The following is a 13,105-nucleotide window of genomic DNA, read 5'->3' as shown; positions in this document are numbered from 1 at the left end:
TAGGGTGGGCTTACATTGTTACCCAGCCCACTAACCCGGCAGTTAGTTCTTGAATCTTGAGTGAGGTGGGGGCCTTCCTCCTCACTTTGCAAATTGCAACTGAGCTCAGCCCGCCCAGGCCCAACTCGTCGGCGTCGTCAAAGCCGTCGTCTCGGAGGAGCATCTTCCTCCTCCCCGCCCCACCGCCACGGCCGCTCTCTCCTCCCTCCGTCGGACGCGACGCGACCCTCGACAAAAAAAATCGCCTGGAACCTTTCCTTTTCGTGGATCCCTTCCACTTCCCCACGGGGCAACCAGCCAGCGTTAATGCCATTCCTTAATTGCCAATGGCGACCGCCTGCGCCGGTACGGCCTTGCCGCTGGCGCCTTGGGATAAACTCCGCGGCAAGGAAGGCACCCGGTGCTGCCGCCTTAATAGCCTCTTCAGTCTTCCCCCTCGTGGGCTCGTGGCATCTCTGGTCCCGCGGGTTGTGGTAGGGCACCGCCATGGGTGGTTTGATTGGCTGTGGCTTCGTGCTGCTTTCATGGGTGCTTTTCTTCCCATGCCTCTGCTTAGGTGAGATGTCTTGAATCTTGATCGTGCACTTTTGAGTTGTGAGTTTTATGGCTTTTGGGGAGCATGGTTCTATGGTGTGCTAAATACATTTTGGACCTGATAAGAGAGTCAAATACTGGACTCCGAATTTGTTAGCGCAAAATACAAATAATCCTTTATGCCATCCATGTGAATGTATCTACAATTCTGCATGGACAATTAGATGTTGATGATTGGAGGAATCACACTGTATTCACATGCAATCATTTTTAGTTTTAGCTGTTCCGTTTATATTTTTTTAAAAAGAAATTTGTACACAAATATGCAATTTGCTCTACACACTGTACATAGTGATTAGCTAATTTTGAGTTAAATTTGCATTTGTAGTTGTGGAGAATGCATTTAGTAGATTTTCACTGAAAAATTGCAGGTTGAGTGACTTCCTTGTTAAAAATGGTAGCCCAAGCTGCCAGTATTTGGTTCTATGCTGTTCCTCAGTAAAAGTTTTGCATAACGGCATAACTCATTATAGAACATGACTTGTACCACTTGTTGAGCATCCTCATTTCTCTCTGCAGCGGATGGGCTGTCCAAGGTGAGGGCTGTTAACTTGGGAGGATGGCTAGTTGTTGAAGGGTGGATTAAGCCATCACTTTTTGACGGGATTCCAAATGGGGATATGCTCGTAGGTGGATTGATCTTGGTTATTCACTATGTGTTCTTGGTAAACTGATGCTTGTGAGGTTCTGATCCTCTATGGGTTGTGTTTGCAGGATGGGACGCAGGTGCAGCTCCGCTCTGTTGTATTGAATAAGTATGTTAGTGCAGCCAATGGGGGTGGTTCAAATGTGACAGTGGACCGTGATGTGGCCTCAACGTGGGAGACATTTAGGGTGAGGAGTACATGGAATGTATTAGTCTGATTTAAAAAATATTAGTCTGATAAGCCTCTACATTATTACATCTAGGGTATTGTATGAAATTTATGATCTGATTTCAGAGAATTATGAAGCATACTGGTCTTACTGTTTTGTTTAGACTTTACAATAGGGTACACCCTCAAGAAAGGTATTGTTTCATACTACTTAAGTACTAGCTAAATGCTATTTAGCTCTTAACTTCACTCCATGTTCTACTTCTACCACTGGGTACAATTTTTCAGCTATATGATATATTTTTCCTCTGACTTGTTTTGCCCAGTTATAATGAACTGTTTTGTTGAGTTCCTGTTATAATTAAATCGATGGCCACTGTGGTTTCACAATAGGATATCACATGACAAGAAACTGATCAGTTGAACAAATGCAAAACTGAACACTGAATATTATAGGTGAAGGATTGGTGATATATTGTTTGCTGTGTGGTCAAAATGTTTGTAGGGTCAACAGTGGATTTTTTTTTGGCATATTTTGTGAAACAACGTTTAAATATTTTTGCCAGTCCACATATAAGATTGCTACGAGCAGATATGAGACTAGAGCATATGTCTTAATAGTTTTTTCTCCCTAAGCAGTCAGAATCATATGTTTATTATCATTTGATTATCCGTTACTTCTATGGCTGGTATTGAAGCAACTGCAACTCATTGGATTGTTACAATGCTGTTATTTACATGTGCCTTTAGTATTTGTTGAGCTTAAGTGTTACCTTACTGGTTTTTATCTTTATATAAACAGCTTTGGAGGGTGTCAGAAAATGAATTTCAGCTTCGATGTCTTGGAGGTGAATTTTTGACATCAAACAGTGTAGATGGTTTGATCTTGGCAACTGCAAGGGAACCATTGTCCACTGAGACTTTCTACATCGAAAGGAATGATGAAAGGGTTCATATCAAACTTCTGAATGGAGGCTATGTGCAAGTATTGCCCAATCCAGAGTTTCATTTCGATACTTTCGAAGTGTTATATGTGATTATCCCTCAGCAGCCTTCTTGCAAGTCGTGCCATTAATAAGACATTGCGATCTCCTTTTAACTTAGGCAACAAACGATCATCTGCTGATTTCCACTTATCAATTCCAACCAGGATGGGATAATAATTTAGCAACATTTGAATTGGTGATTGTTGCCAATAACTTACATGGGGACTACCAGCTTGCCAACGGTTATGGTTACGAGAAGGCGAAGAAGGTCTTAGAAGTATGTCTGAGGGGCCTCACTTTCTTTTGAAATTTGCTGAACCAATTTATTTTTCTCTGATATGCACAACATCCCTTGACTCTTACTTTTACTTTTTAAGGAGCACAGGAAAAGTTTCATTACAGCAAGCGACTTTGATTTCCTATCTCGACATGGAATTAATACTGTGAGAATTCCTGTCGGATGGTGGATAACACAAGATCCATATCCACCTTCTCCGTTTGTTGGAGGGTCTTTGGCAGCTCTGGACCTAGCATTTTCATGGGCACAGTATGTCATGTTTCCGAACTGTTATTTGAGTATTTGATATCCCTGATCCTTTCTAATGCTATTGTATCAAGTGTTCATTCGGTTAGTAACATGATTTCTTTTGTTGGATTAGATCTTATGGTTTGAAATGTATAATCGATCTTCATGCTGCTCCTGGTTCTCAAAATGGAATGGAACATAGTGCGAGTAGGGATGGTTCCGTGGACTGGCCCTCACCTGAATATGCCTCACAAACATTAGAAGTTATTGACTTCCTGGCAACTAGGTATTCTTTCTCCTAGCATGTCGTATTAAATCATTCGAATGTTAATTATCTGCATTTCTCCTGAGCTGGTTCTCTACCATCAAAATATCTCAGCGAATTGATCTCCTTTCATGGAGCATGAAAACTGCATTTACTGGTAGTTTTTCTGATGTTCTTGGATATCCCAGACTGTCCTTGAAATGTTATAGGTGGCTTTCTTGTGTTTTGCAGGTATGGAGGTCATCCTTCCCTTCTGGGCATTGAGCTTCTTAATGAACCTTCTGCAGCTACAGTTCCTTTAGATGTTCTAGTGTCCTACTATACGAGGGGCTACCAAATTGTGCGAAACCATTCATCAACTGCATATGTTATTCTCTGCCAAAGAATCGGAAATGCAGACCCAATCGAACTGTTTCAAGCTGGTACTGGTCTTTCAAATGTCGTAGTTGATTTACACTACTACAACTTGTTCGATCCATACTTTGCCAGCTTGAATTCTACTCAGAATATTGAATTTATTTACAAGATGAGAGCACCACAATTACAGGCTCTTAAGGACGCAAATGGGCCTCTTGTCTTCATTGGTATGATTACTAACCTTGTTACTTTTTTACATTATTTCTGCTTTGCTGTGTCCATTTTACACTAGGCTGCACATACGTTCGGTATCTGTTCCTTTATTTCTTAATTGTTGTTGTTGGGACCTGTTAGTCATTACACTTTCTGCGGTCATTTTCTTTTTTTTTCCAGATGTTACAAATATCATTCACTTTGAACATGTGTGCAGAAAGACCCTATTTTCTGTTAATATTATTCCAAGTACACTTGATTGTTTCCATAGTCATGTACTGAACATGGTGCTATGTGCCTGTGTTGTTCAGGTGAATGGGTTAATGAATGGGACGTGCAAAATGCATCTCAGTATGAGTATCAGAAGTTTGGCAGAGCTCAGTTGGATGTTTATGCAAACGCCACCTTTGGGTGGTCATATTGGACAATAAAAAATGACAGGATGCACTGGGACTTCGAGTGGAATATTCGGAATAAATACCTACTATTCAGTAAGTAACCCTGACCATGCTGACCAAGCTTGTAATTCTCATCCATTCCATATCAATCCTACAACTAGGAAGCCCCAGCCTATTATTAAATTTTCTTCAATTTTTTCAGTTCTGCCCTAGCCTAACGACTAACATATTCCATAGTAGCAAAAATTGAACATAGAATGGAGCCATGTCAGTGCTGTTCCGTGAAAAAACTGCCCGCTAATATTTCTTTGTAGTTTGTTTTGGATCTCACCAGTTCTTACCATGATGTGCAACTTCTGTTCAGGTGGATCATCCCTGCTGAAGTCGCCAAGCTTCCTTCTCCTGCTAGCATTTGGATGGGGAACTTACCTTATCATTATGCCAAGATAACCTGGAACATCCTGGAGCTGGAGGGCATGCCAAGGGCTCTCTTGTTCCTGCTGCCGTTTGCCCTGTTCTTTCTCCTCCCTGCATCCACATCAGATGTCAAGATATTCATTTGTGTACAGGGTGCCGATAGAATTGTTTTTTTTTTCTCAACGCACTTTGGCTGTTGTAATTGTCAGTTGAGCTTCATTGTTCAGTTCAGGATGGAGACACTGGCGTTGGGTCTCTCGGAAAATACAACGGGTGTTGGCTGTTGCGAACTGGCCGTTATCGTTTTTTAGACGACGGAAGAATTGTATTAAATACGTATCACACACAACACTATCGAAGAAAATAAAATTACATTTAAAAACAATCAAGTACTGCTCTTTGTTTTCATTTTACTCGTCATGCATCTTCAAATCTCAATCCCAAACATGTATAAAGATTTATATAGAAGGCTGCACAAGCATACGCTCAGCAAGCAGGTTGAGAACAAGCGCCCAAAGAACGACGACCAACAGCTCCCAAAGAACGACGACCAACATCCAGTAGGCTGGATCGAGCAAAATCTTCTTGCGTCTTTCTTCTTCCTCTTTTTGCCACCGATGAAGAAGAGAGACCGATCCCAATCTACCCAACCTAAGACCGATCAATGTCAACTCGAGGGGTAGAATTATTCTCACAAACCTTTCATCGTGGTTGGATCTAACCACGACAAAACGGAGAAGGGGTTGGAGAAAATTATTCCACGATAGCAGCATTATCCCCACTTCGATGTCACCATCGGAAACCTAATTCTTCATGTCGCCTTACCAAGGAAGTTGCTGACGCTGTAGTTGTCGCCATCCTCTTCATCAGAGTCCCATGGACGGATCAAATCTGTAATATTCCTAAAAATTAAAAATATTAAATTGAGTGGAATTTCAAAAAATTAAAATTTTTGTTTGAATTGTGTGCTCATTTAAAAATTAGAAGCCAAATGCTATTCTCATCTGAAAACTCTTTAATATTTAAATCTCAAATTAATTTCAAAACATACATGCTAGTTTAGTTTGGATTTTCATGGATTTTATTTGGCTTTCATATTTGAGTGATTCAAAATTCAAACTAAGTAAACATAAAACAAAACCTAAAATAAAACCTAACTAACCTAACCAGGCCGGCCCAAAGCCAAACCAGCCTAGCCCGCCTAACCTTACCCTCTCTCTCGCAACAACCTAGTAGGCTAGCCCAGCAACCAGCCCAGTTAGCCCGCCAGGCCACCTCTGCCTCTCTCTTTCTTTCCCGCTCACTGACACGTGGGTCCCACGCGTCAGCTTTTTCCTCTACCTCACGCTAGCGCTCCCCTCTCTCATCCGCGCCGTGCCTACTGCCTCATTGGCACCCGCACCACGCGCCTGTGACCCCTTCTAGGGCCTTCCACGGAGGGGGAAAACCCCGCCGTGCCCCTGTAGACCACCGGCCGCGCCCCAAACTCGAGCCTCGGAGCCGTTGGATGGTCGCCACACCATTCTTGGGCGCGAACACCGAGGATGGATGGCTACATGGATGGCTGCGCTAGCCCACACCCCGCGCCGTTGCCTTAGCCCCTGGCCGACAACCTCCCTCTCCATCCGCAGCCTCGGGGCTTCTCTCCTTGCTAGCCACCACCACCACCCCGAGAGGAAGAGAGGTAAGGAGGAGAAGAGAGGAGGAGAAGGAGGAAGCCACGCCGGAGCAGCCATCACCGCCCCGGAGTCGCCGTACCACGCCGAGGAGCAGGAGCCGCTGTTGCCACCACATGTCACCGTACCCCACCGAAGGGAGGGAGCTGAAGCTGAGAAGGACTGCGAGCACGCCGCCGTCATCATCAAGCCGACCATGTTCTACTTTGCCGTCCCGTCGTGAGTGACGCTACCCTCTCTCCCTCATCCTTCCCTTGGCGCCTCTATCCGGCCTTCGCGCCGCCACCTTGCTTTGCCTGCCCGGCCGTTGAGCCGCTTTGCAGGGATCGCCGCTGCTACCGCTTGTCCATGCCGTGGCCGCCGCAGACCCAGGCTATCGGTGCTCCGCGCGCCACCACGATCGTGCCGCGGCCGGGGAGGTTACCCCATGACCGCGCACGCGCAGCCCGCGTCGCGTCCTACCAAGCCTCGCCGCTCGCCTTTGGCCGCAGCCGCAGCCTCGTCTGCGCCTGCAACCCCGTGCCGCAACTTATGCCGCGCTCACCCCGCCGCACCACCCCGCGCGTCGCTAACCCACACCACGCCTGCCTTCGTGAAGCGTCCCCACATAAGCAGAGATTAAATGTGATACAAATATCAGTCCTAGGAGTCTAATAACACATTTATTCAACAGATGGTTCATAAACCGTACAACTCTCGAGGGAGTGGGCGCGACAGCCACGCTGAAATGATAAGTAAATAAACAACAGCAGGGAGCCAAGCTACTATCAAGAGACAACACTCGAGGCAGCGGAAGCATTCTGCAAAGGCCAACACCACAGGCAGTGTTGGGTGCGGAAGTGACCTCCTATTCAAAATCCTCGACGGCGACGTCCGAGTCTTCTTCTGAAGCAACAAAATAAGGGTGAGTACAAAAGTACTCAACAAGTCCAACCCCATCCACGGAGGGGAATACAATCAAGAATATACACAGGATATATCAAGGATAAGGCTAAGGTTTATTTGCAATAAAGCTAGATATTAACACATGTAAGGGTTCATTTTCAAAAGGGGTTTTCGCAAAACATTTCTTTAGTAACCGAATCAATAAGTGGGGTTGATCCCACATGAAGGATCCAAGTTTTAGTGTTACCGGAGTCCCTGTCCGCGGTAATTCACGGCACAATTGCCGGACACTTCCAAAATCCCACACCATGAAAACCATCATCTCCCAAAAACTAGTTATGTGGCAAGTCGTAACTTGTCCAATGCCGTGGACACGGCTATTCGAATAGATTTTAACTCTGCAGAGGTGTACACTTTACCCACAAGTAGGGTACCGCAACACGATCACCTTAGTGTTAGTGCGGATCCTATCAAAGCTGTTACCCACCTTAGCTAAACCTGACTAGCCAACACGGAAGCAACCAAGGGGTTAATGACCTGCCAACGAGGTCTCAATCGGGATCTAAGTCACACAGTTCTTACTCCTTCTCCATGATCTCCCGTTGCTCACCAGCTCTCCTGATGGCTAATAGACCAGCTAGTGGGATTTATGCTAAGTCGTTGCCGCATACAACAGTCGAGGCGTTGCAAGATAAATTGGGTTAGGCAAGATGGCACATCAACTCGGTCATCAACCGTGATAAGATGGATATCTCCCAACCTTCTCAACCACAGAGATACAAGCCCAATTTGACATTTCACACAAGAAACACTCATCCATCTCATCTAAGCATTTTCTTTCCTTTATTTCCTGAAAACCCATTTTTCTCATTTAAAAACATTCACACCTTTATTCTTTGATAAAACACATTGTAGTCATATTTGAATTGTAATAAAATGAGTAACAAGGTCTTAAGCATTCTAGCAGTAATTATCATCCAAACAGAGCAAGTCATACTTAGACATAATTATAGGACATCAAGGAATAATCACAACAATCAAGGGGTAGCTATCCAACCGTGTTTCAGCAGTAAAACAATATGCAATTTTATAAAACAGGCCAATAGGTTGTGTTTGAAAAACTAGGATAAATATGCATCAAAGGGTGAAATTGGACTTGCCATCTTCGAATCCTTCCGGGAGCTCCTGCTCGCGGTACAGGTCCTCAGGCTCAAGCTCGCGATACTGTCCTTCAAGCTCCTCGGCTAATCCGTGATCTATGACACACACAAGTGAACACACAACAAACTAAAAGAATTAAAGATTTACCCGTTGAGCTCGGAGAGAGAGGAAGTGAACTAAAAATAAAAAGGAGTATTTTTAGGGAATTTGTAGATGACTCAGCGCGAATATATTTGAGAATGACGTGGTTGAATTTGGGGTTCAATGGAGGAAGTTTGCCGCATAAAATGTTAGCGCGAAGGTGTTTAAGGGCTGTTTCAAAATGATTCAGGGACCTTTTCGTAGAGATTCTTGAGAGGGAGGGGATTTGGTGGAAAAGGAATAGGAGAAGGGGTGTCTCCATGTAAAAAGGGAAAAGGGGAGGGGTCTAAAGGTGAGACACCTTTCTTCCCCTCGAACAGAACAGAGGAAGGGTAGGAAAGGGGGGGGGCGGGCGGTGGCGGCAGCGCCGGCAGCACGCCGGGGTGCGGCGGTGGTCGGGAAGAAGGGGAGAAGGAAGAGGGGAGTGAGGGGGTTCCATTCCCCTTCTCACCTTGGGCTGGAACAGCTTGTGGCGGCGGCTCTACAGCGGCGGTGGCAAGCGGCAGTGGTGGGTAGGGGCGCCAGCGCTGGGGAGCTCGGGAGAAGAAGGAGATGGCCGGGGGTGTTCGTGGTGGAGTTGAGGGCTGGAGTGGGGAGCCTTTTATAGGCTGGAGGCGAGGGGAGGGACGACCACGGGTGGCGCACAGGGAGGCACACCGGGAGGCAGCAGTAAAGGCGCCTGGTGGGGGACGCTGAGGCGATACGGCATTGACGGCGCGCGCAACGAGGTAGCAGCGGCGTGGTTGAGGTGGGGCGTAGCAAGGGGTGGCACGGTGTTGTGCCGGGCGGCAGTGCGAGGTCACCTCGCGGAGCAGGGCGGAGCAGTGAGCATTAGGCCAGGCGCTGTAGTGCATGTGGCACTCGCACGACGCCGGGTGCGACCGGGTGGCGAGGGCACGAACACGCGGCGCGTGGCGCTGGGAGCAGGCAGGGTGAGCGCGGTGAGAGACGGCGTGTGGCAGGGCGACGGCGTGTGGCAGGGCTTGGTGTGGTGGCGTGGAGCGAGCGCAGGCATGGGAGGTGGCATGCGCCAGAGAGGAGGGGGGCTAGGCGTGCTCGGGGCAGCGCTGTAGCGAGCGAGCGTGCGCCGACGGAAGGGTAGTGGTAGAGCTGGGTGCGCGCGGCGAGGTGAGAAGGTGGTGGTATGTGGGGCTGGCGACGGCGTGTGCGCGGCGTGCGAGGGCCAGGAGCGCGGTAGCGAGGCGAGCAGGCGCAGGGCCAGGTAGCAAGCATGGCGAGGTAGTGGCGCGTGGCGCTGGGTATAGTGCGCACACGAGGCTGGCACGGCGCGTGTGCGGCCCAGGGGCGTGCGGCGCTAGGGAACAGGTTGGGCCGGGCACAGGAGCGTGCGGCAGCGGTGCGGTGCTGGGGAGCGCGGGCCCAAGTGTGAGCCAGGGAGCCAGGGAGCATGGGCAAGAAAGAGGAAGGGAGAAAAATTGAAGGGGAAAAAAAGAAGGGAAGGAAAAAAGGAAGAAATAGGAAAGGCAAAAAGGAAAGGAAAAACGAGAAGAAGAAAAGAGGGAGACAGCAACGATTGCGGGAAATGGTCGCGGGCACGCACGGCGGTCTTCTGTCCGGCACGCGGCATGACACGTGGAGAGGAAAAAGGAAAAGGGAATGGACAGCGGTCGGCTTTGGTGCCGGGACGACGAATTTGCCGGGAAGTGAGATTTGGGAGCTCAAATGGTGAAAGGTTTTGAAAAACAATTTTTAGCGAATGATTTTGGTTGGTAAATTTTACGGGCATTACACTTCACCGCCGCGCCGCACCATGACATGGCGCGGTCACCGCCGCCCACTCCGCGCCCTAGCCAATCGCGCGCAGGCCACATGCTCAGCTACACGAGCGTGGTGCACAGGATCCGCTCGGCACACCGGATCCCGAGCTAACCCTGTGCGGCCACATGCGCACCACGTGGCAGTGCCATGTAGACTACGATGACCATGTGGAGCCACATGTCACTAACGTGTCAAAGGTGTAGAGAAGTAGATGGAAAAACACCACACACCCTAGTAAGGGGGGTGACCTCTATATATATGGTCAATATGACTTGGAGTACAAGGAATACATCAAGTGTACAAGGAATACATCATGGCGAACTCGAAGTGAAGACGCCCCATGATGTGCTGAAGAAGAGTCGAGGACGAGGCGGTGAGGACAATGTCATCGACGTAGAGCAGCAGGTAGGCGATATTCGGCCCCTCTTTATATACAAAGAGGGAGGTGTTGCAGGTGGAGGCGATGAAGCTGAGCTATCGAAGGAAATAGGCGAACCGCTGGTACCATGCCCTCGGGGCCTGCTTCATTCCATACAAAGACTTCTGCAGGAGACAGACGTAATCGGGGGCAGCAAGGTCGACGAAGCCAGGAGGCTACTGGCAGTAGATGGTCTCCGTGAGGTGTCCATGAAGAAAGGCATTCTTCACATCCAGCTAGTGGATCGGCAAAGCGCGAGAGGTGGCGATGCTGAGAACGGACTGTATCATCGTCGGTTTGACGACCGGACTGAAGGTCTCGTCGTAGTCGATGCCGTGATGCTGGGAGAAGCCACAAACCACCCAGCACGCCTTGTATCGGGCAAGGGACCCATTAGCATGGAACTTATGCCGGAAGACCCATTTGCCCGACACAACATTGGCACCGGGCGGCCGTGGGACTGGTCGCCAGGTGTCGTTGTCGATGAGGGCTTGGAACTCATCAACCATGGCGGCACGCCAGTTAGCGGGACGCTCACTGGTGCAGTCGGAGTGCTCACCCGACCGAGCGAGATGCTCACCGGTGCGGTCGGGGCGCTCGTCTGACCGAGTGGGGCGAGCACTGGTGCGGTCGAGGCATACGCTCGACCGAGCGGGGTGCTCGTCGGTGCGTCCGGCCGACCGATCGGAGCATGTGCCGGTGCGATCGGGGCAGGCAGGGGCGCAATCGGAGCAGGTCGGAGCATGGTGGAGAGTGGCGACACGCCCGCAAATGGAGCAGGGGACACGGTCGGCCCATGGAATAGGATGGCGAGGTCGTCGTTGGTGAGTTCCTACAAAACAGCTGGTGAGGGCCGCGGCTGCTCAACGTCTGACGATGGGGCGACCGAGGTAGAGGCAGGAACAGACGAGGGGCTCGACAAAAGGAAGTCGAGCTGCGATGGAAAAGTAGGATGGGAGGAGAAGGGAAAGACAAACTCATCAAAGACAACATGGCGAGAGATGATGACCCGATTGGTGGATAAGTCAAGACAGCGGTACCCCTTGTGAGCGGAGGGATAACCGAGGAAGACACATGCGGCTGAGCGAGGAGCAAGCTTGTGGCGTGTTGTGGCTGAAAGGTTGGGGTAGCGAAGACAACCGAAGACATGCAAGTGAGAGTACTCGGGGGTCTGGGAGTGAAGAAGCGGTAGGGAATGTCATTCTGAATGGCAGAACATGGGCGCCGGTTCAGAAGATAGGTGGCGGTGGCGAGCGCCTCGGCCCAGTACGGGGCGGCCATGGAGGCGTGAATGAGCAATGTGCGAGTCATGTTATTAAGGGTGCGGAGGACACGCTCGGCTTTCCCATTTTGGGGAGAAGTGTAGGGACACGAGAGGCGTAAGTGGATACCCCGAGAAGTCAAAAAAGAAGTAAGAGGTTTATTGACAAACTCGGTCCCATTGTCAGCTTGGATGCTTCGAACAGGAAGACTAAACTGCGTGTGAGCATAGGTGCAGAAATCAAAGATATGTGATGTGACTTCAGACTTGTGAACTAGAGGAAACGTCCAACAAAAAAGCAAGAAATCGTCCAAAATGACTAGGTAGTAGCGATAACCAGAGATGCTAGCTACGGGAGAAGTCCAAACATCACAGTGAACTAACTCAAAAGGAGCAGAACTGCGAGAGCTAGAATGGAAGAAAGGTAACTGCACATGTTTCCCTAACTGACATGAATGGCATAGAGTATGACTATCTTTATTACAAGCATTGGATGACCAAGACGGAGATGCCACAAACTGGAGAAGATGGCGAGGCCGACGTAGGGTGCTGCAAAGCTGGCTGCTAGAGGCATGGTGTAAAGATCGCCATCGCTATTGCAGTGAAGAATCACGCATCTGGTCAGAAGATCCTTGACAGAAAAACCAAAGGCGTCAAACTCTATGGTGCAGTTATTGTCCTTTGTAAACTGACGAATAGAAAGCAGATTATGAATCAGAGAAGGAACAACAAGGACATTATTAAGATGAAAGTAAGAGTTGGGGTTGGTAAGGGTGGAGTTTCTACAGCACGTGACGGCAAGAGTGTGACCGTTACCAACAGTAATGGAGGAGTGAGAGGGAGGGAGTCGGGAAAGAAGAATACCATCTGAGGATGACATGTGGCCGAAGGCACCTAAGTCAACCACCCAACCGCTATTCTGCGGCGCCATCTGGTTCAGAGCAGCAACCAGACCCGCCTGGTCCTAGGTTGACGCCTGAGTGGGTGCTGGAACAGGGGCGTAGGCGGCGTGAGCCTGCAGAGGGGGGCCGAGGAGACCAGGGGCGCCGACGCGCTAGCCCCCACCACCGCTAGCCTGCTGGAAACCCGTGGCACCGTAGGGGTTGGCCCCAGGACTGAAATAGAACCATGGGCCAGTGGGCTATGGGGACTTGCCGCCATGAGAGCTGCTATCGCCAGGGGGCGCCTGGAAACCGCCGTCGCCCTTCTTCCG

At 49.2% G+C, this 13,105-nt stretch overlaps 1 protein-coding gene across 1 annotated transcript; it reads left to right on the top strand.

The window, feature by feature from the left end:
• Nucleotides 1-102: 102 nt before the first annotated feature.
• On the top strand, nucleotides 103-4,950 carry LOC101762160 (probable glucan 1,3-beta-glucosidase A). Its single transcript, XM_004964895.4, has 10 exons — nucleotides 103-556; nucleotides 1,114-1,220; nucleotides 1,309-1,428; nucleotides 2,212-2,394; nucleotides 2,514-2,672; nucleotides 2,773-2,942; nucleotides 3,055-3,207; nucleotides 3,418-3,770; nucleotides 4,068-4,247; nucleotides 4,519-4,950. The coding sequence occupies exons 1-10, from the start codon at nucleotides 487-489 to the stop codon at nucleotides 4,602-4,604; spliced, it is 1,581 nt and encodes a 526-aa protein (XP_004964952.1). The 5' UTR covers nucleotides 103-486; the 3' UTR covers nucleotides 4,605-4,950.
• The last annotated feature ends 8,155 nt before the right edge of the window (nucleotides 4,951-13,105 follow it).

Source organism: Setaria italica, chromosome IV (assembly GCF_000263155.2).
Source record: "Setaria italica strain Yugu1 chromosome IV, Setaria_italica_v2.0, whole genome shotgun sequence".
Lineage (NCBI taxonomy): Eukaryota > Viridiplantae > Streptophyta > Magnoliopsida > Poales > Poaceae > Setaria > Setaria italica.
The sequence above is the reverse complement of the archived record's forward strand: the minus strand, read 5'-3'. Positions and strand labels throughout refer to the sequence as shown.